The sequence below is a fragment of the Pseudophryne corroboree genome, chromosome 8, assembly GCF_028390025.1.
Source record: "Pseudophryne corroboree isolate aPseCor3 chromosome 8, aPseCor3.hap2, whole genome shotgun sequence".
In the NCBI taxonomy this organism is placed as follows: Eukaryota; Metazoa; Chordata; class Amphibia; order Anura; family Myobatrachidae; genus Pseudophryne; species Pseudophryne corroboree.
This window is the reverse complement of record NC_086451.1, coordinates 7,842,922-7,870,413: the sequence shown is the minus strand read 5'-3', so window position 1 is coordinate 7,870,413 and position 27,492 is coordinate 7,842,922. Positions and strand designations below refer to the sequence as shown.

At 49.0% G+C, this 27,492-nt stretch overlaps 2 protein-coding genes across 4 annotated transcripts in view; one reads left to right on the top strand and one right to left on the bottom strand.

Annotated features, from left to right (window-relative positions):
- The first annotated feature begins 3,882 nt into the window (after window positions 1-3,882).
- LOC134948090 (uncharacterized) overlaps window positions 3,883-27,492 on the top strand; it is a 24,158-nt gene continuing 548 nt past the window's right edge. Inside the window, exons 1-6 of one of the 3 annotated variants that reach the window (XR_010182905.1) lie at window positions 3,883-3,936; window positions 5,184-5,292; window positions 5,764-5,891; window positions 10,361-10,425; window positions 19,687-19,828; window positions 20,300-21,620. Coding sequence is in view for 2 of the 3 variants with exons in the window: in XM_063935862.1 (XP_063791932.1) it covers window positions 3,884-3,936; window positions 5,184-5,292; window positions 5,764-5,891; window positions 10,361-10,425; window positions 19,687-19,828; window positions 20,300-21,497 (1,695 nt within the window). In the remaining variant the exon portion in view is untranslated. Of the gene's footprint in view, window positions 3,937-5,183; window positions 5,293-5,763; window positions 5,892-10,360; window positions 10,426-19,686; window positions 19,829-20,299; window positions 21,711-27,492 lie in introns of those variants that run through there. The other 2 variants (XM_063935863.1, XM_063935862.1) reach the window with 2 other exon arrangements.
- The window catches only part of NELFB (negative elongation factor complex member B), a 25,791-nt gene continuing 22,287 nt past the window's right edge, over window positions 23,989-27,492 (bottom strand). Inside the window, exons 12-13 of the mRNA XM_063935861.1 lie at window positions 24,522-24,630; window positions 23,989-24,413 (exon numbers count right to left, since the gene is read on the bottom strand). Coding sequence (XP_063791931.1) covers window positions 24,276-24,413; window positions 24,522-24,630 — 247 coding nt within the window. The 3' untranslated portion in view covers window positions 23,989-24,275. The remainder of the gene's footprint in view (window positions 24,414-24,521; window positions 24,631-27,492) is intronic.

Sequence of the window (27,492 nt, the reverse complement as noted above, 5' to 3'; positions counted from 1 at the left end):
TATATGAGGAGGAACATGACACAACCTCCAGCGCCCGGGACCCTGCCTAACACCCTCCCAGGATCCAGGTAACCCATTACACTGGCATTAACCTGATGGAGGCACTGGTGCTTTCTGTAATAACGTCCCCATATATGAGGAACATGACACAGCTGCCAGCGCCCGGGACCCTGCCTAACACCCTCCCAGGACCCAGGTAACCCATTACACTGGCATTCACCTGATGGAGGCACTGGTGCTTTCTGTAATAACATCCCCATATATGAGGAGGAACATGACACAGCAGCCAGCGCCCGGGACCCTGCCTAACACCCTCCCAGGACCCAGGTAACCCATTACACTGGCATTCACCTGATGGAGGCACTGGTGCTTTCTGTAATAACGTCCCCATATATGAGGAGGAACATGAAACAGACACAGCGCCCGGGACCCTGCCTAACACCCTCCCAGGACCCAGGTAACCCATTACACTGGCATTCACCTGATGGAGGCACTGGTGCTTTCTGTAATAACATCCCCATATATGACGAACATGACACAGCCGCCAGCGCCTGGGACCCTGCCTAACACCCTCCCAGGACCCAGGTAACCCATTACACTGGCATTCACCTGATGGAGGCACTGGTGCTTTCTGTAATAACATCCCCATATATGAGGAACATGACACAGCAGCCAGCGCCCGGGACCCTGCCTAACACTCTCCCAGGACCCAGGTAACCCATTACACTGGCATTCACCTGATGGAGGCACTGGTGCTTTCTGTAATAACGTCCCCATATATGAGGAACATGACACAGCAGCCAGCGCCCGGGACCCTGCCTAACACTCTCCCAGGACCCAGGTAACCCATTACACTGGCATTCACCTGATGGAGGCACTGGTGCTTTCTGTAATAACGTCCCCATATATGAGGAACATGACACAGCAGCCAGCGCCCGGGACCCTGCCTAACACCCTCCCAGGACCCAGGTAACCCATTACACTGGCATTCACCTGATGGAGGCACTGGTGCTTTCTGTAATAACATCCCCATATATGAGGAACATGACACAGCAGCCAGCGCCCGGGACCCTGCCTAACACTCTCCCAGGACCCAGGTAACCCATTACACTGGCATTCACCTGATGGAGGCACTGGTGCTTTCTGTAATAACATCCCCATATATGAGGAGGAACATGACACAGCAGCCAGCGCCCGGGACCCTGCCTAACACCCTCCCAGGACCCAGGTAACCCATTACACTGGCATTCACCTGATGGAGGCACTGGTGCTTTCTGTAATAACATCCCCATATATGAGGAGGAACATGACACAGCAGCCAGCGCCCGGGACCCTGCCTAACACCCTCCCAGGACCCAGGTAACCCATTACACTGGCATTCACCTGATGGAGGCACTGGTGCTTTCTGTAATAACATCCCCATATATGAGGAACATGACACAGCCGCCAGCGCCCGGGACCCTGCCTAACACCCTCCCAGGACCCAGGTAACCCATTACACTGGCATTCACCTGATGGAGGCACTGGTGCTTTCTGTAATAACATCCCCATATATGAGGAGGAACATGACACAGCAGCCAGCGCCCGGGACCCTGCCTAACACCCTCCCAGGACCCAGGTAACCCATTACACTGGCATTCACCTGATGGAGGCACTGGTGCTTTCTGTAATAATGTCCCCATATATGAGGAGGAACATGACACAGACACAGCGCCCGGGACCCTGCCTAACACCCTCCCAGGACCCCGGTAACCCATTACACTGGCATTCACCTGATGGAGGCACTGGTGCTTTCTGTAATAACATCCCCATATATGACGAACATGACACAGCCGCCAGCGCCCGGGACCCTGCCTAACACCCTCCCAGGACCCAGGTAACCCATTACACTGGCATTCACCTGATGGAGGCACTGGTGCTTTCTGTAATAACATCCCCATATATGACGAACATGACACAGCCGCCAGCGCCCGGGACCCTGCCTAACACCCTCCCAGGACCTAGGTAACCCATTACACTGGCATTCACCTGATGGAGGCACTGGTGCTTTCTGTAATAACATCCCCATATATGAGGAACATGACACAGCAGCCAGCGCCCGGGACCCTGCCTAACACCCTCCCAGGACCCAGGTAACCCATTACACTGGCATTCACCTGATGGAGGCACTGGTGCTTTCTGTAATAACATCCCCATATATGAGGAACATGACACAGCAGCCAGCGCCCGGGACCCTGCCTAACACTCTCCCAGGACCCAGGTAACCCATTACACTGGCATTCACCTGATGGAGGCACTGGTGCTTTCTGTAATAACGTCCCCATATATGAGGAACATGACACAGCAGCCAGCGCCCGGGACCCTGCCTAACACTCTCCCAGGATCCAGGTAACCCATTACACTGGCATTCACCTGATGGAGGCACTGGTGCTTTCTGTAATAACGTCCCCATACATGAGGAGGAACATGACACAGAGACAGCGCCCGGGACCCTGCCTGACACCCTCCCAGGACCCAGGTAACCCATTACACTGGCATTCACCTGATGGAGGCACTGGTGCTTTCTGTAATAACGTCCCCATATATGAGGAGGAACATGACACAGCAGCCAGCGCCCGGGACCCTGCCTAACACCCTCCCAGGACCCAGGTAACCCATTACACCGGCATTCACCTGATGGAGGCACTGGTGCTTTCTGTAATAACATCCCCATATATGAGGAACATGACACAGCAGCCAGCGCCCGGGACCCTGCCTAACACCCTCCCAGGACCCAGGTAACCCATTACACTGGCATTCACCTGATGGGGGCACTGGTGCTTTCTGTAATAACATCCCCATATATGAGGAACATGACACAGCAGCCAGCGCCCGGGACCCTGCCTAACACCCTCCCAGGACCCAGGTAACCCATTACACTGGCATTCACCTGATGGAGGCACTGGTGCTTTCTGTAATAACGTCCCCATATATGAGGAGGAACATGACACAGCAGCCAGCGCCCGGGACCCTGCCTAACACCCTCCCAGGACCCAGGTAACCCATTACACCGGCATTCACCTGATGGGGGCACTGGTGCTTTCTGTAATAACATCCCCATATATGACGAACATGACACAGCAGCCAGCGCCCGGGACCCTGCCTAACACCCTCCCAGGACCCAGGTAACCCATTACACTGGCATTCACCTGATGGAGGCACTGGTGCTTTCTGTAATAACGTCCCCTTATATGAGGAGGAACATGACACAGCAGCCAGCGCCCGGGACCCTGCCTAACACCCTCCCAGGACCCAGGTAACCCATTACACTGGCATTCACCTGATGGAGGCACTGGTGCTTTCTGTAATAACATCCCCATATATGAGGAGGAACATGACACAGCCGCCAGCGCCCGGGACCCTGCCTAACACTCTCCCAGGACCCAGGTAACCCATTACACTGGCATTCACCTGATGGGGGCACTGGTGCTTTCTGTAATAACATCCCCATATATGACGAACATGACACAGCAGCCAGCGCCCGGGACCCTGCCTAACACCCTCCCAGGACCCAGGTAACCCATTACACTGGCATTCACCTGATGGAGGCACTGGTGCTTTCTGTAATAACGTCCCCATATATGAGGAACATGACACAGAGACAGCGCCCGGGACCCTGCCTAACACTCTCCCAGGACCCAGGTAACCCATTACACTGACATTCACCTGATGGAGGCACTGGTGCTTTCTGTAATAACTCCCCATATATGAGGAACATGACACAGAGACAGCGCCCGGGACCCTGCCTAACACCCTCCCAGGACCCAGGTAACCCATTACACTGGCATTCACCTGATGGAGGGCACTGGTGCTTTCTGTAATAATGTCCCCATATATGAGGAACATGACACAGCAGCCAGCGCCCGGGACCCTGCCTAACACTCTCCCAGGACCCAGGTAACCCATTACACTGGCATTCACCTGACGGAGGCACTGGTGCTTTCTGTAATAACGTGCCCAGCGCTCTGCTCCGTCTCCTGGATCATGTCACAGAGCGGCATTTACTGGGCAGCTGAGGAGGCCTCTATATGGGTGACGAGTCTCTCACCCCCACACTGCACCTCTGTCAGGGTAGTAATGTTACTCCCTCCTTACACACAGGTGTAGCATAAAGTACAGCCTATATATAGGATGCACAACCTCCTGTACTGTAATATTACTGTCTGTGGTTCCACCAATCTGCAGAGCACAATTCCGTGGCGTTAGAAGAACCCATCACCCAGGTATTGGCTTATGAACTGCCCCTGGGTCATGCAAGATATATTTTCCACCTCGGGCACTTAGCGTCCTCTACCCGATAGGACTGGCAGCACCAGAAAGGGTTATTTGTGTCGTTGTTTCAGGGGTACCCTACTCGCATATTGCTATGGGACAGGGCCACACATTGGCCCTCATTCTGAGTTGATCGCTCGCTAGCAGTTTTTAGCAGCCGTGTAAACGCTTTGCCGCCGCCCTCTGGGAGTGTATTTTAGCTTAGCAGAATTGCGAACGAAAGGATCGCAGAGCGGCTACAAAATAATTTTGTGCAGTTTCAGAGTAGCTTCAGACCTACTCAGCGCTTGCGATCACTTCAGACCATTCAGTTCCGGATTTGACGTCACAAACACGCCCTGCGTTCGCCCAGCCACTCCTGCGTTTTTCCTGGCACGCCTGCATTTTTCCGAACACTCCCTGAAAACGGTCAGTTGACACCCAGAAACCCCCACTTCATGTCAATCACTGTGCGGCCAGCAGTGCGACTGAAAAGCTTCGCTAGACCTTGTGTGAAACTACATCGTTCGTTGTAATAATACGTTGCGCGTGCACATGTCGCCGCGTACGCATGCGCAGAAGTGTCATTTTTTTAGCCTCATCGCTGCACATCGAACGAATGCAGCTAGCGATCAACTCGGAATGACCCCCATAGTGATTGCGGCGTGCAGTACGGGTACGGAAGATACATTGTTATTACATCACAACTATACAGTGCAACGGCATATGCTAGCACTATGGTAATAAATATCACTCATGGCAGCTCCCAATCAGGGGAAGATGTCTGTAAAGCGCATTGCACGTGTTCCCGGGTGACTTCATTTAGCATTAACCATTTTTATCTTCTTCATATCCAGAGATAAGCGACAATAACAGTTTTTTTGATTCCTCAGCAAAGCAAAGGTCCCTGCCAAATCCCCGTATGGTGCAAGCAGTTGTGCCAGTGCACCAGCGCTCACAACACGATCACCAGCAGCCTCACATCCACCACTGAAAGCAAAGGTTAGTGAGCTCGTTTTATACCACTCTCAGATTAATGCTCGGGGAGATAAAACACGTAATGAGGCAGTGATTACACCCGATTACAACGAAGACGGCGCACTCTGCCTGCCAGGTGTTCTAGGTAGAGATTAGATGCCCCAGGTAGGAGGTTATTGTCGATCAGGGCATAGGGTCACCTGGTGTATGGGGTGAGGCTCCAGTGTCACTGTGACGGTAAGTGATCTGAAAAGGGCCCAATATTTATAACAGAGGAATCTGTGTAAGGAGAACCTGTAACGTGTTCCTTCCGCCTGCGAGAAAGCGCACAGGCTCACGTACGGCTGGTTAGTAAATGGACGTGAATTACTGCAGGTTGTCCTCTGTTATGTTGTATATGGATGTTGAGAACTGTAGCAGTTGTGTGTTGTCTCCTGTTTGCGGCTTGTGCCGTTGGATGTATATTGTAGGCTGTCATTGGTTTATTTTCCGCAGAGAGGAGCCATCACGGTGAGTGCTGGGGTCACGAGAGAGAGGCACATCGCTACTGTAACACGCCCTGGGCCACGGCTGGAACGCCCCAACCCGTCCGTGCTGGTGACAGTGCGGGTAAAGAAGTCGGGGTAAGAGAAAGGGCTCACATCTTCCAAAGTTTCCTCTGCAAGGAGAGAAGGGCCCTGCACACCACCGGTAATCACCTCCCTGAGTGTAGATTATACACCACCGATACTCACCTCCCTGAGTGTAGATTATACACCACTGATACTCACCTGCCTGAGTGTAGATTATACACCACCGGTAATCACCTCCCCGAGTGTAGATTATACACCACCGGTAATCACCTCCCTGAGTGTAGATTATACACCACCGATACTCACCTCCCTGAGTGTAGATTATACACCACTGATACTCACCTGCCTGAGTGTAGATTATACACCACCGGTAATCACCTCCCCGAGTGTAGATTATACACCACCGGTAATCACCTCCCTGAGTGTAGATTATACAACACCGGTAATCACCTGCCTGAGTGTAGATTATACATCACCGGTAATCACCTGCCTGAGTGTAGATTATACACCACCGGTACTCACCTGCCTGAGTGTAGATTATACACCACCGGTAACCACCTGCCTGAGTGCAGATTATACACCACCGGTACTCACCTGCCTGAGTGCAGATTATATACCACCGGTAATCACCTCCCTGAGTGTAGATTATACACCACCGGTAACCACCTGCCTGAGTGCAGATTATACACCACCGGTACTCACCTGCCTGAGTGCAGATTATATACCACCGGTAATCACCTCCCTGAGTGTAGATTATACACCACCGGTAACCACCTGCCTGAGTGCAGATTATACACCACCGGTACTCATCTGCCTGAGTGCAGATTATATACCACCGGTAATCACCTCCCTGAGTGTAGATTATACACCACCGGTAACCACCTCCCTGAGTGCAGATTATACACCACCGGTACTCACCTGCCTGAGTGCAGATTATACACCACCGGTAATCACCTCCCTGAGTGTAGATTATACACCACCGGTAACCACCTGCCTGAGTGTAGATTATACACCACCCGTAATCACCTGCCTGAGTGTAGATTATACACCACCAGTAATCACCTGCCTGAGTGTAGATTATACACCACCCGTAATCACCTCCCTGAGTGTAGATTATACACCACCGGTAATCACCTGCCTGAGTGTAGATTATACACCACCGGTAATCACCTGCCTGAGTGTAGATTATACACCACCGGTAATCACCTCCCTGAGTGTAGATTATACACCACCGGTAATCACCTCCCTGAGTGTAGATTATACACCACCGGTAATCACCTCCCTGAGTGTAGATTATACACCACCCGTAATCACCTGCCTGAGTGTAGATTATACACCACCCGTAATCACCTGCCTGAGTGTAGATTATACACCACCGGTAATCACCTCCCTGAGTGTAGATTATACACCACCCGTAATCACCTGCCTGAGTGTAGATTATACACCACCGGTAATCACCTCCCTGAGTGTAGATTATACACCACCCGTAATCACCTGCCTGAGTGTAGATTATACACCACCGGTAACCACCTCCCCGAGTGTAGATTATACACCACCGGTAACCACCTCCCTGAGTGTAGATTATACACCACCGGTACTCACCTGCCTGAGTGTAGATTATACACCACCGGTAATCACCTGCCTGAGTGTAGATTATACACCACCCGTAATCACCTGCCTGAGTGTGGATTATACACCACCCGTAATCACCTGCCTGAGTGTAGATTATACATCACCGGTAATCACCTGCCTGAGTGTAGATTATACACCACCGGTAATCACCTGCCTGCGTGTAGATTATACACCACCCGTAATCACCTGCCTGAGTGTAGATTATACACCACCCGTAATCACTTGCCTGAGTGTAGATTATACATCACCGGTAATCACCTGCCTGAGTGTAGATTATACACCACCCGTAATCACCTGCCTGAGTGTAGATTATACACCACCCGTAATCACCTCCCTGAGTGTAGATTATACACCACCGGTAATCACCTGCCTGAGTGTAGATTATACACCACCGGTAATCACCTGCCTGAGTGTAGATTATACACCACCCGTAATCACCTGCCTGAGTGTAGATTATACACCACCGGTAATCACCTCCCTGAGTGTAGATTATACACCACCCGTAATCACCTGCCTGAGTGTAGATTATACACCACCCGTAATCACCTGCCTGAGTGTAGATTATACACCACCGGTAATCACCTGCCTGAGTGTAGATTATACACCACCCGTAATCACCTCCCTGAGTGTAGATTATACACCACCGGTAATCACCTGCCTGAGTGTAGATTATACACCACCGGTAATCACCTGCCTGAGTGTAGATTATACACCACCCGTAATCACCTGCCTGAGTGTAGATTATACACCACCGGTAATCACCTCCCTGAGTGTAGATTATACACCACCCGTAATCACCTGCCTGAGTGTAGATTATACACCACCCGTAATCACCTGCCTGAGTGTAGATTATACACCACCGGTAATCACCTGCCTGAGTGTAGATTATACACCACCCGTAATCACCTGCCTGAGTGTAGATTATACTCCACCGGTAATCACCTGCCTGAGTGTAGATTATACACCACCCGTAATCACCTACCTGAGTGTAGATTATACACCACCCGTAATCACCTGCCTGAGTGTAGATTATACACCACCGGTAATCACCTCCCTGAGTGTAGATTATACACCACCCGTAATCACCTGCCTGAGTGTAGATTATACACCACCGGTAATCACCTCCCTGAGTGTAGATTATACACCACCCGTAATCACCTCCCTGAGTGTAGATTATACACCACCCGTAATCACCTGCCTGAGTGTAGATTATACACCACCCGTAATCACCTGCCTGAGTGTAGATTATACACCACCGGTAATCACCTGCCTGAGTGTAGATTATACACCACCCGTAATCACCTCCCTGAGTGTAGATTATACACCACCGGTAATCACCTGCCTGAGTGTAGATTATACACCACCGGTAATCACCTGCCTGAGTGTAGATTATACACCACCCGTAATCACCTGCCTGAGTGTAGATTATACACCACCGGTAATCACCTCCCTGAGTGTAGATTATACACCACCCGTAATCACCTGCCTGAGTGTAGATTATACACCACCCGTAATCACCTGCCTGAGTGTAGATTATACACCACCGGTAATCACCTGCCTGAGTGTAGATTATACACCACCCGTAATCACCTGCCTGAGTGTAGATTATACTCCACCGGTAATCACCTGCCTGAGTGTAGATTATACACCACCCGTAATCACCTACCTGAGTGTAGATTATACACCACCCGTAATCACCTGCCTGAGTGTAGATTATACACCACCGGTAATCACCTCCCTGAGTGTAGATTATACACCACCCGTAATCACCTGCCTGAGTGTAGATTATACACCACCGGTAATCACCTCCCTGAGTGTAGATTATACACCACCCGTAATCACCTGCCTGAGTGTAGATTATACACCACCAGTAATCACCTCCCTGAGTGTAGATTATACACCACCCGTAATCACCTGCTTGAGTGTAGATTATACACCACCCTTAATCACCTGCCTGAGTGTAGATTATACACCACCCGTAATCACCTGCCTGAGTGTAGATTATACACCACCCGTAAACACCTGCCTGAGTGTAGATTATACACCACCCGTAATCACCTGCCTGAGTGTAGATTATACACCACCGGTAATCACCTGCCTGAGTGTAGATTATACACCACCGGTAATCACCTGCCTGAGTGTAGATTATACACCACCCGTAATCACCTGCCTGAGTGTAGATTATACACCACCCGTAATCACCTCCCTGAGTGTAGATTATACACCACCCGTAATCACCTGCCTGAGTGTAGATTATACACCACCCGTAATCACCTCCCTGAGTGTAGATTATACACCACCCGTAATCACCTGCCTGAGTGTAGATTATACACCACCAGCACTCACCTGCTCATTTGGCCACTTCACAGCATAGTTGAGATGGAAAGAGACTTTGGGGGTAATTCAGATAAAAATGTAGCACATCTACAATCATTTACTCTGACATGCGGGGGGACGCCCATCACAAGGCTAGTCCGCCCCGTATGTCAAGCCCTACCCCGCTCCCGCACGGCGGCGATGCTTTTGCACCTGGCGAGTAGCTCTCTGCCAGTGCAGCTCCTCCCCTCCCTCCCCCCCCAACAGTCCGGACACGCCTGCGTTGTACGGACCGCGCCCTACCAGCAGCGTTCTAATGCCATTGGCACGCCACCTCCCGTCCCGCGACCGCCTCTGCCTGTCAATCAGACAGAATTTACCCCCTTTACCCAGTCTAGTAGCGCCATAGGCCAGCATGCCCGATAACAATCTGATATATACATAGTTATATTGGATATTTGCAGATCTGTAGCCCCAATACAGCCGGTGTAAATTACTCCCAGCACAGAGGAGACAGCACGATTTATAGAATAGTACATTTCCCTATTAAGATGCAATGATTTTTCTTAAAGGTTGAAAGTTCTGGACCCTGAGAAAGTGAAGACTTTGACGTCAGCAGCTCGGTCTCCTGTGTCAGGTACGGTGGATAGATGAAAACGCTGCGGATGATGAGTCCGCGTACTGGCAGTGACCATGTCTTTTCCTGTATATATGGGATGGGACAGGTAACCTTCATACCCTAGGCTATATAAAATAATAAAAAACGCTTATGGCTGTAACACCACAACCACACCGTCTACAGTGGTCCGGCTCCTGCCGCACCAAACAAAAAACGGACTTCCTTGGCCAGGAGGCGGGGTTATAAGGAGGCTGGACCGGAACTTCCTGGGAGCCCAAAAGCTTTAACCGTTTGGCACCAATCCTCTAACGCCACTTACAACCCAATGTATATTCTGTGGATCCCTACGGAGAAAATGTGATTTTTTTGCATTGGCTCCGTGTTGGCCAACCTCGGTCCTCAAGGCACATAAACAGGTTGTAATGAGAGCGACACTTTAGCACATGTGATTTAATTAGTACCGCGGTTATTTTATTTGAACCATCTGTGCTGTAACATGGATAGCCTTAAATCCTGGACAGGTTGGTTACTCCCAGCGCTTTCGCTCAAACATGTAAAAAATGCTAAATATATATTAAATAGACAAAAGAGTCAGATAAAGTTTAAAAATATATAAATTTATTGAAACTAAAGGACTATTGTACAGAATGTTAAGAGAAAGGTTTCAAAAAGATGTTAAAAACTATATATATATATATATCTCTAAAAGATCTATATAAAAAGAGTTTATATGCGTTCAATATTGAAAAAAGGAGAGAACACGTAGTTTATACTAGATGTGTGTGTGTTCCTAATACCGGTATACTTATACAATAGACACTTGACAACATATATTTTAAAAGGAAGGAAAAAAGATTAAAAGATGACAGACAGATACTTAGGCACTCAAATAGACACGCTTTTGCGATTTACTCTATTTAAGCAAAGTCCATTTAAAAGGAGCTGCTCCACTTCTAATGACTACTATGTTGCTGCTGTGTTATAGGTTGTTACTTGTATCAAGTTCTGAAAGTCTAGAGCAGGCATGTCCAAACTGCGGCCCTCCAGCTGTTGTGAAACTACATATCCCAGCATGCCCTGACACAGTTTTGCTGTCAGAGAATGCTAAAGCTGTGCCAGGGCATGCTGGGATGTGTAGTTTCACAACAGCTGGAGGGCCGCAGTTTGGACATGCCTGGTCTAGAGGTATCTCCAGTCAGGGAGTGTAGTTGATAGATAGTGAGGCAGTAGTAGTTGATCAGGATAATTCCATAATGCACTCACCACTCTAGATAAATCTCACTGATGCAAGATAAGTACTTGTTCAGGTCCTCTGCAGATGGATTGAAGCGGGTGTCTGCCGGCAAACAGAAGATATAGCAGCGGTGATCAGCGTTCTCAAGCATGAATCCAATCCGCGGCGACAGGTGAAACGCATAGATTGCCGAGCCGCGGATTGGATTCATGCTTGAGAACGCTGATCACCGCTGCTATATCTTCTTTCTGCCGGCAGACACCCGCTTCAATCCATCTGCAGAGGACCTGAACAAGTACTTATCTTGCATCAGTGAGATTTATCTAGAGTGGTGAGTGCATTATGGAATTATCCTGATCAACTACTACTGCCTCACTATCTATCAACTACACTCCCTGACTGGAGATACCTCTAGACTTTCAGAACTTGATACAAGTAACAACCTTTCTCTGACGTCCTAGTGGATGCTGGGAACTCCGTAAGGACCATGGGGAATAGCGGCTCCGCAGGAGACTGGGCACAAAAGTAAAAGCTTTAGGACTAGCTGGTGTGCACTGGCTCCTCCCCCTATGACCCTCCTCCAAGCCTCAGTTAGATTTTTGTGCCCGGCCGAGAAGGGTGCACACTAGGGGCTCTCCTGAGCTTCTTAGTGAAAGTTTAGTTTTAGGTTTTTTATTTTCAGTGAGACCTGCTGGCAACAGGCTCACTGCATCGAGGGACTAAGGGTATAAGAAGCGAACTCACCTGCGTGCAGAGTGGATTGGGCTTCTTAGGCTACTGGACACCATTAGCTCCAGAGGGACCGAACACAGGCCCAGCCTCGGAGCTCGGTCCCGGAGCCGCGCCGCCGGCCCCCTTACAGAGCCAGAAGCAAGAAAAGGTCCGGAAAAATCGGCGGCAGAAGACATCAGTCTTCAACAAGGTAGCGCACAGCACTGCAGCTGTGCGCCATTGTTACTCAGGCACACTTCACACTCCGGTCACTGAGGGTGCAGGGCGCTAGGGGGGGGGGCGCCCTGAGCAGCAATGTAAAACACCTTGGCTGGCATAAATACACCACATATAACCCCCAGGGCTATATGGGTGTATTTTAACCCCTGCCAGAACTCACCAAAAAAGCGGGAGAAAAGGCCGCCGAGAAGGGGGCGGAGCCTATCTCCTCAGCACACGGGCGCCATTTTCCATCACAGCTCCGCTGGAAGGACGTCTCCCTGACTCTCCCCTGCAGTCCTGCACTACAGAAAAGGGTAAAAAAGAGAGGGGGGCACTAATTTGGCGCAGTTTTATACTAACAGCAGCTATAAAGGCAAAAGCACATTTTATAGTGGTATTCCTGTATATATATAGCGCTCTGGTGTGTGCTGGCATACTCTCCCTCTGTCTCCCCAAAGGGCTAGTGGGGTCCTGTCCTCTATCAGAGCATTCCCTGTGTGTGTGCGGTGTGTCGGTACGATTGTGTCGACATGTTTGAGGAGGAAAATGAGATGGAGGCGGAGCAATTGCCTATTATACAGTTGTCACCCCCTAGGGAGTCGACACCTGAGTGGATGAGCTTGTGGAAGGAATTGCGTGACAGTGTCAGCTCCTTACGACAGACAGTTGACGACATGAGACAGCCGGCTACTCAGCTTGTGCCTGTCCAGGGGTCTCAAACGCCATCAGGGGCTCTAAAACGCCCGTTACCTCAAATGGCAGACACAGACACTGACTCCAGTGTCGATGATGAGGAGACAAACGTGACTTCCACTAGGGCCACACGTTACATGATTGAAGCAATGAAAAATGTATTGCATATATCTGATAATACAAGTACCACTAAAAAGGGTATTATGTTTGGTGAGAAAAAACTGCCTGTAGTTTTTCCTGTATCCGAGGAATTAAATGAAGTGTGTGATGAGGCGTGGGTTTCCCCCGATAAAAAACTGATAATTCCTAAAAGGTTATTGGCATCGTACCCTTTCCCGCCAGAGGATAGGGCACGTTGGGAAACACCCCCTAGGGTGGATAAAGCGCTCACACGCTTGTCTAAACAGGTAGCACTACCCTCTCCTGATACGGCCGCCCTAAAGGAACCTGCCGATAGAAAGCTGGAGAATATCCTAAAATGTATATACTCTCACACGGGTGTTATACTGCGACCAGCAATCGCCTCAGCCTGGATGTGCAGTGCGGGCCTGGCGTGGTCGGATTCCCTGACTGAAAATATTGATACCCTAGATAGGGACAGTATATTATTGACTATAGAGCATTTGAAGGATGCATTTCTATATATGCGTGATGCACAGAGGGATATTTGCCGACTGGCATCAAGAGTTAGCGCGCTGTCCATTTCTGCAAGAAGAGGTTTATGGACGCGGCAGTGGTCAGGTGATGCGGATTCTAAAAGGCACATGGAAGTATTGCCTTATAAGGGGGAGGAGTTATTTGGGGTAGGTCTATCAGACCTGGTAGCCACGGCAACTGCTGGAAAATCCACATTTTTACCCCAGGTAGCTTCTCAACCTAAGAAGACGCCATATTATCAGGCGCAGTCCTTTCAGCCCCATAAGGGCAAGCGGGCAAAAGGCGCCTCATTTCTGCCCCGTGGCAGAGGGAGAGGAAAAAGGCTGCAACAAACAGCCAGTTCCCAGGAACAAAAGCCCTCTCCCGCCTCCGCAAAGTCCTCAGCATGACGCTGGGGCTTTACAAGCGGACTCAGGCACGGTGGGGGCCCGTCTCAAGAAGTTCAGTGCGCAGTGGGCCCACTCGCAAGTGGACCCCTGGATCCTTCAGGTGGTATCTCAGGGGTACAAATTGGAATTAGAGACGTCTCCCCCTCGCCGTTTTCTAAAGTCTGCTTTACCGACGTCTCCCTCAGACAGGGAGGCAGTATTGGAAGCCATTCACAAGCTGTATTCCCAGCAGGTGATAATCAAGGTACCCCTCCTACAACAGGGAAAGGGGTACTATTCCACACTATTTGTGGTACCGAAGCCGGACGGCTCGGTGAGACCAATTTTAAACCTAAAATCCTTGAACACTTACATACAAAGGTTCAAATTCAAGATGGAGTCACTCAGAGCAGTGATTGCAAACCTGGAAGAAGGGGACTATATGGTGTCTCTGGACATCAAAGATGCTTACCTACATGTCTTAATTTACCCTTCTCACCAAGGGTACCTCAGGTTTGTGGTACAGAACTGTCACTATCAGTTTCAGACGCTGCCGTTTGGATTGTCCACGGCACCCCGGGTCTTTACCAAGGTAATGGCCGAAATGATGATACTCCTTCGAAGGAAGGGAGTTTTAGTTATCCCTTACTTGGACGATCTCCTGATAAGGGCAAGATCCAGGGAACAGTTGGAAGTCGGAGTAGCACTATCTCAGATAGTGCTGCGCCAGCACGGTTGGATTCTCAATATTCCAAAATCGCAGCTGATCCCGACGACACGACTTCTATTCCTAGGGATGATCCTGGACACAGTCCAGAAAAAGGTGTTTCTCCCGGAGGAGAAAGCCAGGGAGTTATCCGAACTAGTCAGAAATCTCCTAAAACCAGGCCAAGTCTCAGTGCATCAATGCACAAGGGTCCTGGGAAAGATGGTGGCTTCTTACGAAGCAATCCCATTCGGCAGATTCCACGCAAGAACCTTCCAGTGGGATCTGCTAGACAAATGGTCCGGGTCGCATCTTCAGATGCATCAGCGGATAATCTTGTCACCAAGGACAAGGGTCTCTCTCCTGTGGTGGTTGCAGAGTGCTCATCTTCTAGAGGGCCGCAGATTCGGCATTCAGGACTGGGTCCTGGTGACCACGGATGCCAGCCTGAGAGGCTGGGGAGCAGTCACACAGGGAAGAAATTTCCCGGGCTTGTGGTCAAGCCTGGAGACATCACTTCACATAAATATCCTGGAGCTAAGGGCCATCTACAATGCTCTAAGCCTAGCAAGACCTCTGCTTCAAGGTCAGCCGGTGCTGATCCAGTCGGACAACATCACGGCAGTCGCCCACGTAAACAGACAGGGCGGCACAAGAAGCAGGAGGGCAATGACAGAAGTTGCAAGGATTCTTCGCTGGGCGGAAAATCATGTGATAGCACTGTCAGCAGTGTTCATTCCGGGAGTGGAAAACTGGGAAGCAGACTTCCTCAGCAGACACGACCTCCACCCGGGGGAGTGGGGACTTCACCCAGAAGTCTTCCACATGATTGTGAACCGTTGGGAAAAACCAAAAGGTGGACATGATGGCGTCCCGCCTCAACAAAAAACTAGACAGGTATTGCGCCAGGTCAAGGGACCCTCAGGCAATAGCTGTGGACGCTCTGGTAACACCGTGGGTGTACCAGTCAGTGTATGTGTTCCCTCCTCTGCCTCTCATACCCAAGGTACTGAGAATCATAAGAAGGAGAGGAGTAAGGACTATACTCGTGGCTCCGGATTGGCCAAGAAGGACTTGGTACCCGGAACTTCAAGAGATGCTCACAGAGGACCCGTGGCCTCTGCCTCTAAGAAAGGACCTGCTCCAGCAGGGACCCTGTCTGTTCCAAGACTTACCGCGGCTGCGTTTGACGGCATGGCGGTTGAACGCCGGATCCTGAAGGAAAAAGGCATTCCGGATGAAGTCATCCCTACCCTGATCAAAGCCAGGAAGGATGTAACCGTACAACATTATCACCGTATTTGGCGTAAATATGTTGCGTGGTGCGAGGCCAGGAAGGCCCCTACAGAGGAATTTCAACTGGGTCGTTTCCTGCATTTCCTGCAAACAGGACTGTCTATGGGCCTAAAATTAGGGTCCATTAAGGTTCAAATTTCGGCCCTGTCGATTTTCTTCCAAAAAGAACTGGCTTCAGTTCCTGAAGTTCAGACGTTTGTCAAGGGGGTACTGCATATACAGCCTCCTTTTGTGCCTCCAGTGGCACCTTGGGATCTCAATGTAGTTTTGGGGTTCCTAAAATCACATTGGTTTGAACCACTCTCCACTGTGGACTTAAAATATCTCACATGGAAAGTGGTAATGCTGTTAGCCCTGGCTTCAGCCAGGCGTGTCTCAGAATTGGCGGCTTTATCCTATAAAAGCCCTTACCTAATTTTTCATACGGACAGGGCAGAATTGAGGACTCGTCCTCAATTTCTCCCTAAGGTGGTTTCAGCGTTTCACTTGAACCAGCCTATTGTGGTACCTGCGGCTACTAGGGACTTGGAGGACTCCAAGTTGCTGGACGTAGTCAGGGTCCTGAAAATATATGTTTCCAGGACGGCTGGAGTCAGAAAATCTGACTCGCTGTTTATCCTGTATGCACCCAACAAGCTGGGTGCTCCTGCTTCTAAGCAGACTATTGCTCGTTGGATTTGTAGTACAATTCAGCTTGCACATTCTGTGGCAGGCCTGCCACAGCCAAAATCTGTAAAAGCCCATTCCACAAGGAAGGTGGGCTCATCTTGGGCGGCTGCCCGAGGGGTCTCGGCTTTACAACTTTGCCGAGCAGCTACTTGGTCAGGGGCAAACACGTTTGCTAAATTCTACAAATTTGATACCCTGGCTGAGGAGGACCTGGAGTTCTCTCATTCGGTGCTGCAGAGTCATCCGCACTCTCCCGCCCGTTTGGGAGCTTTGGTATAATCCCCATGGTCCTTACGGAGTTCCCAGCATCCACTAGGACGTCAGAGAAAATAAGAATTTACTTACCGATAATTCTATTTCTCGTAGTCCGTAGTGGATGCTGGGCGCCCATCCCAAGTGCGGATTGTCTGCAATACTTGTACATAGTTATTGTTACAAAAATCGGGTTATTATTGTTGTGAGCCATCTTTTCAGAGGCTCCTCTGTTATCATGCTGTTAAACTGGGTTCAGATCACAGGTTGTACGGTGTGATTGGTGTGACTGGTATGAGTCTTACCCGGGATTCAAAATCCTTCCTTATTGTGTACGCTCGTCCGGGCACAGTATCCTAACTGAGGCTTGGAGGAGGGTCATAGGGGGAGGAGCCAGTGCACACCAGCTAGTCCTAAAGCTTTTACTTTTGTGCCCAGTCTCCTGCGGAGCCGCTATTCCCCATGGTCCTTACGGAGTTCCCAGCATCCACTACGGACTACGAGAAATAGAATTATCGGTAAGTAAATTCTTATTATAACACAGCAGCAACATAGTAGTCATTAGAAGTGGAGCAGCTCCTTTTAAATGGACTTTGCTTAAATAGAGTAAATCGCAAAAGCGTGTCTATTTGAGTGCCTAAGTATCTGTCTGTCATCTTTTAATCTTCTTTTTCCTTCCTTTTAAAATATATGTTGTCAAGTGTCTATTGTATAAGTATACCGGTATTAGGAACACACACACATCTAGTATAAACTACGTGTTCTCTCCTTTTTTCAATATTGAACGCATATAAACTCTTTTTATATAGATCTTTTAGAGATATATATATATATATATAGTTTTTAACATCTTTTTGAAACCTTTCTCTTAACATTCTGTACAATAGTCCTTTAGTTTCAATAAATTTATATATTTTTAAACTTTATCTGACTCTTTTGTCTATTTAATATATATTTAGCATTTTTTACGTGTTTGAGCGAAAGCGCTGGGAGTAACCAACCTGTCCAGGATTTAAGGCTATCCATGTTTCAGCACAGATGGTTCAAATAAAATAACCGCGGTACTAATTAAATCACATGTGCTAAAGTGTCGCTCTCATTACAACCTGTTTATGTGCCTTGAGGACCGAGGTTGGCCAACACTGAGCTAATGCAAAAAATAACATTTTCTCCGTTGGGATCCACAGGATATACATATATTTTTAAACTTTATCTGACTCTTTTGTCTATTTAATATATATATATATATATATATATATATATATATATATATATATATATATATAATGTAATTTTTTACGTGTTTGAGCGAAAGCGCTGGGAGTAACCAACCTATACACATTTAACAGGGCCAGTGGAATCCCTTATTCTCCCTAGCTGCTACTTACACATAAGGTATTAGCGCAGCCCTCATAACATATTTTAGTTAAATCCTGGACAGTTAGTGTGCCCTGAGGACAGAATTAGACTATTCAAGGTCACAGGCGCATTTTACACTAATTGTGTATAGTTGAGGCTCATTTACAAAACTGTAAGATGGTGGCCCGTCAGCGCCTCATATATGAAGAATAATACGAGTAATCCCTGGCGGCCAATCCTGAATCTCCCTCCTCCTGATGGGAAGAGGGGGAGACAAGGTGACACTTTCTGACAGCGGGAATAGGATTCCCAGGACACTTATGATTTACACAGGTTCTGGGGCTGATTAAAACCAAGTGAAATGCAGGCCAGAATTTAGCCAGCCACGGAACCTGTGTAAATCATAGGTGTCCCGGATTACAGGCATATTATGGCACGCCTGGGAATAGTTGTGCCGACGCCAACATCAGAAAGGGAGATTTTGGCCCTCATTCCGAATTGTTCGCTCGCTAGCCGCTTTTCGCAGCATTACACACGCTAAGCCGCCGCCTACTGGGAGTGAATCTTAGCTTAGCAGAATTGCGAACGAAGTATTAGCAATATTGCGAAAAGACTTCTCTGTGCAGTTTCTGAGTAGCTCGAGACTTACTCTTCCAGTGCGATCAGTTCAGTGCTTGTAGTTCCTGGTTTGACGTCACAAACACTCCCAGCGTTCGCCCAGACACTCCTCCGTTTCTTCAGCCACTCCCGCGTTTTTCCCAGAAACGGCAGCGTTTTTTCACACACTCCCATAAAACTGCCAGTTTCCGCCCAGAAACACCCACTTCCTGTCAATCACATTACGATCACCAGAACGAAGAAAAAAACCTTGTAATGCCGTGAGTAAAATACCAAACTTCTTAGCAAATTTACTTGGCGCAGTGCGAACATTGCGCATGCGCAATTAGCGGAAAATCGCTGCGATGCGAAGAAAATTACAGAGCGAACAACTCGGAATGAGGGCCTTTGTGTTACAGGTGATATGTAAATGAGCTCTGGGGGGTGGGGTTAAACATGTAGGGGCGGGCCTGCTTGCTGGCGTATATTACTACTCATTCTGTGTGTGTAATCAGGAGGCCCGAGCCGGAATTCACTTCATCATCAGACAAGTGTTCACAAGCAGTCACCTCAGAGCCGCCGGCAGGCCGGGATTACCAGATCTCCAGTGAAACAGGCAACACCTGCAAGAATGAGAACAGAGATTGCTGCTAGACGGTGAGAAAATCCAAATCTGACTGCATGACACAGTGGCTCCCATACGCTGGTCTCAAGCCACCCCAACAGTCCAGGTTTTAAGGCTATCCTTGCGAAGGCACAGGTGATTTAATTAGTATTGCAGTCAGTTTGATTATATCATCTGTGCACAAGCATGGATATCCTTAAATCCTGGACTGTTGGGGTGCCTTGAGGGGTGCGTTTGGGACCTACAGATATGACCTATAGATAGGCTTACCATACTGTCCCTTTAAACCGGTACGCTCATAGATTACACAGGGTCTGGGGCCGATTACAACCAGGTGACATGCAGGCTTGTAGTCAGCGAACCCCGGAACCTGTGTAATCCATGAGTGTCCCGGTGTAAGGGGATGGTATAGGAAAACTACATATAGAAAATAATGTACAAATTCCAGTCCACAGGGACCCCTATAACAGTGCAGGTTACGTCATTAATTCTGATTTATTCAGCAGCCAGTCGGTCCGGCAGACGATGACCGGATGGAGTGAAGACGCTGCAAGCCAGCTATTGACCCAGCAACTTGATGGACTGGCTCTGAGGGACCAGGATCGTGCTGGTTCCACATGTGACAAATGCAGAGAGGTAGAAATTCTGCCCCAGGCCTCATTCCAAGCTGCCGTCATCCAGACTAAGGACAGTACATCAGTTGGGGCTGACGCTCATTCCCTAGAGGAACCCAGCGAACGTGACCCACAGAATCCTACAGGCTTACTGACCCCCCAAACTACGCCTGCCAATAACATAGAACCAGACGCGGCCCTCAGCAGCGGAGACATTGCAGAGGTGGATTGTGGCTCTACCTGTGAGCAGACTGGCACGGCCCAAGAGCCGCCTGCAGGTGAGGACATGAAGTCACAAACGGAACCCTCGCCATGCCATAGCAGAGACATCCAAACACCAGAGACAGCATCTCCTGGCATTTCTCCATCCAGCAGCAGCGACACTAAAGCTGCAGGTGCTTTACATTGTCCTTCTTCAGGACCAGAGCCAGCTACAGAAACTCAGTGTCAAGCAGAGAAGGCTACATCAACCCACAGTCATTCCATTAACGAAACTGGCTCAGTGAGCAAGGATTCTAAGTCACTGTCAGCAGAATTGGATTTAACTGAAAATAACAACATGAGCCTGGGCCAAAGTTCAAACCCAGCGGGAATGTCCGTATTCAATAACCAGGCCGAAACAAGCCCACGTGCCTGGTCGGGGAGCAGTGAGGTTATAAGGCAAAGTCAGGGGGTTCTTATACTAACCAGAAGTACGAATGAAAACGCAATCTTTATTCCCAAACTTAAATTTGCGTTCACCCCTGACAACAGCATAGACTGGACTGCGCTGCGCCCGCCAGCTGTGAAAAGCGAAGGAGATCAAACAAAAATGGATGACGCCCGGAATATGAAACCATGTACCCCTTGGGGACCTTCCTTTAGTAAGAGTGTCCTGAAGAAGTCCTCTACACTCCCGGGCCATGGGCCTAGGTCAGGAGACCTCCCAGAATCCTCTGGTGCTGGAGACGTTACAAGGAACCGTACATATCCTCCCTCTGCCATCGTGGATCTGTCCATTTCATTTCAGGGCAAATTTGAGAACCAGGAAATCCCAAATGACATTCCCAAATTATTACTGGCAGCGGATAATGACGAGGAGGACTAGGACCACGTACTGTACAGTCTTCTAGCAGCAGGCGCTCGCTCCAGAGCTACTTACTAGGGGCTGCTAGGTGGCCGTTTGGTGGGGAAGAGAGGCCACCGTCTACACCATGGGACACGTCCTGTGGTAAGTACGAAGAGATCCATATTACGTACCAAGCATTGCACTCTGATCTACCGTACGTGTACTGGACAGTAAAACATGCAGTGTTTCCTATTTCTTGTCTCTTTATAGTACATTAGTCCAGGTGCAGGAACCAGTTGGGACCTACTGGCTTTTCTGCAGTTAAGCCCATTAGCAGATGTATATATTAATATTATACAGGTATAGTTAGTCAATAACAGAGGCCGGCTGACTTGTGTCATGGTTGCCTGATTAGTATCAGTATAGGAACTGCTGACAGCCAGTATACTAGCTCCTTCCCCGCATTCAGTACACAGCTATACTGTGCTAGCACCGCCGCCGTCTAGCCGCACAACAGCGCTCTCTGCTGGTGACGGGGGAGGTCAGCGTGCTCATATAAAAGGGACTATCATTGTGCATTAATAGTTTGTCCTATAGCAGACCCGAGTTGTGTATAGGTTATGCTGCCACGTTCTAAGGTCTGCACTCTGTAAATACATGTACTCCCTCTGATATACCGGTCACACAGCGGAAGCAGCCACTGCGCGGGGCAAACGAACATTCAGAGAGAAATGGATTGATAGTTCCAGGTATTAAAATCCATGGGCCGCTACCTGTCTGCAATTCAGGAACAAGGGTACACCCTCAGGTTACTTTCATTGCTGTAACCTGTAACTCTTACTAAATACAGTGCTTTATGTTTCTGGATTCCTTCTGTGCATTTCAGCCCTGTGATTATATCATCAGGCAGACGTTCATTTTTGTTGCTCTGGTAGAAGACACAGCCCTGCACCACACATACAGTTATATGTAGAAAGCAGCTTTGTGTCGTATCCCAGCGCAACAAAAATGCCAGCTTTGTCTGATGTTATAAATAAATGGGCGAAAAGCATTAAGTAATAATTGCAGGAGGCCATGTCCAAGCCGTCTGAAAAATGGAAGACCCCTTTACAGCCAAGTAACGTGAACATTAATTCAGTGCTTGGGTGAAACCAAATCTGCCAGAATGACAGTATTAGCGTTTGCAGGACAGAAGAGAGTTCTCATTATATAACCTGTAGGCAGCTTATGTTGCTGTCTGCAGCTAGACGTCCTGTTATCAGACGTCTAGCTGCAGACCCCCGGGACCCATTAATAAGTGTCAGGAAGCCTATGGGCTGTGTAATAACTGCTCGGCCCGGTCTATGTCTGTATCTAGCACTCGCTAGCAATAAGAGCGTTATACGGCTGATAAGAGGACAGAGGCTACTGTACAGTGTTAGCGGCGCAGATAGAGAAGCCTGTACTAGGGTCCTGTTGCACTATCCCTAGGGAAATGTCTCTCCTATGCCATGTTGCATGCTACGCCTACACAGACACCAATGAATGGAATACGCAGAAAGCATCACACAGAATTTCCGTGCAGTAAATTACAAGTAGCGCATTTCTTTACTGTCCTGTCTTATTGTCGCCCCCTCCCTTCATTTGCTCTGAAGACCTCATAGTTCCCCCCTTAATTTGTTCAGCTTGGTAGTCGGCGTTGGCGTCACTGCCTTATCACGGAGAACATGTGCTGGTACGCGTCAGCGAGACGGGACTAGTGACATTTATATACTAGGCGGTTTCTCCAACATTGCTCCACTAACAAGATCTGATTCCCACAAAAATACTCCACTTCCTCCTGACTGGCCCTCACCCTGCACACAGCAGAACACGGGGGCCCGATTCCAGAGACGCACACAGCAGAACACGGGGGCCCGATTCCAGAGACACCCAGAGCCCCTCATTCACATCACTGCGTTTCTGATAAATGCCGGCGCTAGAGGCTCACTCACCTTGGTGAACGGATCCCACTGGCCAGGGCATGAATCGGTTCCACATCCGTATTCCAGAACTATGGGGGGGGGGTCCCCATCATGAAACCCCTAAACTTCTACTAGATAGTGAGAGTGGGGTGTTGGGGAAAAGTTGCCCTTTATGACTCACTAATGTGTTCTACATCCGTCCTGACCTAGCACACGTGCGTCACACACAGGCAGAGGAAAAAACCAGTCGAGACTGAAACGCTAGAAAATGGTGCATGCAAGATTATCCTGCAGACTGCTGTGACCAGCACAGACCCCGGGGTGTACAGTACCAGCCCAGACCCCGGGGTGTACAGTACCAGCCCAGACCCCGGGGTGTACAGTACCGCACAGCCTCAATGATCACATGGCTGTCAGTACTGCCACAACACTCACCATGCTACCTCGATCAGACGGCTGCTGGCAGCTGTCAATCATACAATTTCCCGCTGTGATAATCGGACCAAGAGCCAACATCCCAGCACTTCTGGCAGGGTGTAGGGCGGAACCTGACCTGTTCATGGATTACTAGAATACGCACAAAGACGTTGTACAATTGTAACAAAAACTTTATTCCTGTATTGTAAAAAGAAACAAAAAAGGTTTTTACACAAGGTAAATAGCCCCAGTGACTCTAATGACCAGCCACGTGCCGATCTACGGTATAGCGTAATGCTTTCCTTTTCCCGACTCTACACGGGAAACCTCCATTATTCTCAAAGCACGGGAGACTTGTTTAAATAGCAGGACAATGTCATCTAATACACGAGGGGGGGGAGAATGTCAGTAACGCGCTCCGTCATATCTACAACAGCTAACTGCGCTGTGCAGGGAATCACACAACGGGAGGGGTGGTGACGTTCTGCACGGTCAAGTCCATGGCTGGGGGCTCCGGCTCTGCGGCAGGCGGGCTGGCTTTCTTCTGCACCTTCTCACCCAGCTGGTTATAAAGGTCCTTCACCGCCTCTCCGCTCTGTAGGGGAAGATACGGACATTACTGCCTACATCCTGACCTGCACAGGATATTGTACAATCCGCATTAATAGAAAGTGACGGGGCGATTATGTCCACCCCCACTTACGGTTTTGGAAGGCTCCAAGGACTTCTGTAAGGCCTCCAGCTTGGAGGGTGCTACTTTGTGGTGGAGGTGAAGCAGCAGGCGGAGCACAAACCGGTGGCTGTTATCCTTCCTGCGGAGAGTAACACGACGTTATAGGACCAGCTACGCAAGTCTCCGATTCTACCCGCCAAATGACAACTTCCCATATAAACATTTAATGTACTGATTTATACGAAGACATAGTTGAACTTTAATAAAAAGCTTTATCTTATGCTCTGTGATGTAATCTTTAGTACAGCTAGATTTCTGCTCACGCGTTTCACCTCTTCCAGCGTGCGACTAAGAGCGCTAAAGACTGCAACAACAGGCTAACACTACCGAAACCTCGGCTTTTGCTAATAACAAATTACTTTTACAGGTACAAACATAATAATAAAACTGTAACCTACAATCCAATCAATGAATAGTAAAGAATATCACCAGATGTAAAACCCGACGGTGGATCAGCCCTGTACATAAGCTGAATGTGCGTCTTCAGACCCCAACTACTGACTACACACTCTGAGCTCCAGCGAGACAGGGACGCACGTGAAGGAACAGTCTCTAATTGTACAGCACAGAGTAATATGTTGGCGCTATATAAACCTTTGGTGCCCAGACTCCATCCCTTCCAGCGTATATTGCTGTGCCCCCTAGTGGACGGAGAAGAAAACATTTTTGCCACTGACCAGTTATTAATCTTGTAATCTTTGCATTTTAAAGCCGAGTTCTGTTATTTTCCTGTAACGGTTTCAGGAGAACAAACATCTCCTTCACCAGCTCACGCGTTTCACACTGCACAAAGGTCGCACAAGTCTCACTGACTGGTGTGTGCTGCCACCATCAGGCCATATACAGTAGCACAGTTACCCTAATCACACACTTTGTTTCTGCGAATAAGACATAATGCGAGTCAAACACATGGGAATCAATTGTGCGCACAGTGCGCCCTATGACAAAGCCGTTGTGTAAGTTGACCAGGGCTTTCTACAGTGGAAAATAACAATTGTGCTAAACAATATCTGCCGCCATCCGCACTGAGACATGAAATCAGTATTGTAAAATGTTTCCGCAAATGTGAAGAAGCTTTTAATATATATTCATATGATCCCTTGTTTGTCCCACTGAGAGTCACATTGGTTTATTCTTTGTACACGGCTCGCCCAGTGCTGCCAGGGAATCAGGACGTCACTGACAGCCACTGGTGTCTGCGCGACAGCCGGGAATTATAACAGATGGCTCCTGGATGCGATAGAAATCTCTGCGAGGGAATGATTGCGCCTCCCGGAAACCTCATATTGAGAACCCTCCCTCATTTACACAGAGCATGTAGAATACGTTCAGCTGCGTATTTGTGGGGTCCCACTACCTGAAAAGAATGAGGAGTGAATATACGGACAACAGGGATTAGGTCAGAGGAACGGTCTGTTCTGCGCACCTATGAAAGCCGCCATGTTGCTTCCTAACATATTATCCCACGATCTATCAGTAAGTCAGACTGAAATCACACAGTGCCCCTTGTGGTGGTCATAGGAAGGGCAGATTCTTTTCCTAACCATACCGAGCATTGGGAGTCATTCAGACACGATCGCATGCTAGCTTTTTTTGCAGCTAAGCAATGCGCAGGTGCGTCGGCTGCCGGCGACGGGGATCGCCGGACAGCAACGAATTTAATGAAGAAATCTATCGCACCGGCGATCGCAAGAAGATTGACAGGAAGAGGCCGTTTGTGGGTGTCAACTGACCGTTTTTAAGCAGTGTCTGGGAGAACACAGGTGTGTCCAGCCGTTTTAAGGGAGGGATCCTGACGTCAGCTCCAGACCGGATTGTCGCAGCAGCTGAGTAAGTCCTGAGCTGTGCAGAGACTGCACAAACTTTTGTTTGTGCAGCTCTCTGCACAAGCGATCGCACCCCTGCACAGCGATTACCCCCCTCCCCTGTAGGCGGCGACTACCTGATCGCAGCACTGCAAAAAACGCCTGCGCGCGACTAGTTCTGAATTAGGCCCATTAATGGAAAGCATCTCTCCTCCTTTTAACAGAGGAAAGAATGGATCTACAAACACAGGTTTTAATCCGCGTTATTAAAAACACTGAGAAGTGTGACCTTCAGTGTAAGCGCTCAGCGTGACTGTGTCTGGGGCTGAACAGGACACAGGGAGAAATGTTTCCACTCAACTTATCAGAAAGTTCTGTAAATAAAGATAAGCATCGGTTTGTTTTACTTGGACCGCAGAAGATCTAGAAGGAAAGTGACATCATTCGGTGTTTGCGGCAATGTACACGATTATTTTATAATGAGACACCGAGGAGTCAGAAGGTCCTGGCGCTGTTATATAAAGGCACACTGGGCGCTGGCAGTGTAACAGAGACCGATAAAGCAGACAGCACAGCGCGTGACGCGAGTGAACACGGTCAGTCCGAATCTTCCGGAATAATCGCACTGTCACACGCAGCTCACTGAATGTTGCAGCAGAAGGAATAAAACCAAGAATATCCAAATAGAATTTGTGTCTGTGCTAAAGATCTCCACAACCCACAATCACAGGACTGGGTCAGTATGGGGGCTGTCATGATCCTGGATAAATTCCCGCACAATCCTGGAAATGACGATTATAACGTCCGTCTACGGATGGGCACCGTTCAGGCACCTTATCGGTAGCGCCATATTCCTGCGGCATTTACAAGGATGCCTGCCTCTAACGTCTGCTGATGACTGCGGCGGCAGGATGGTGGTGCATTCCCTGATGCGACACTCATGAGAAGCAGCAGTTCCCAATACGCCCGGCGGTTATCCTGTCCATCCTACCCCCAACAACTCAGTGCGATGACCGATAAAGCTTTCAGATCTTTATATCTGGTCACTAACCTCACCGTATGATTACAGCCTGCAACCGACACAGTTATGAGGAATTGCCTAAAGGTGGGTACACACTGGAAAGATATATCTATGG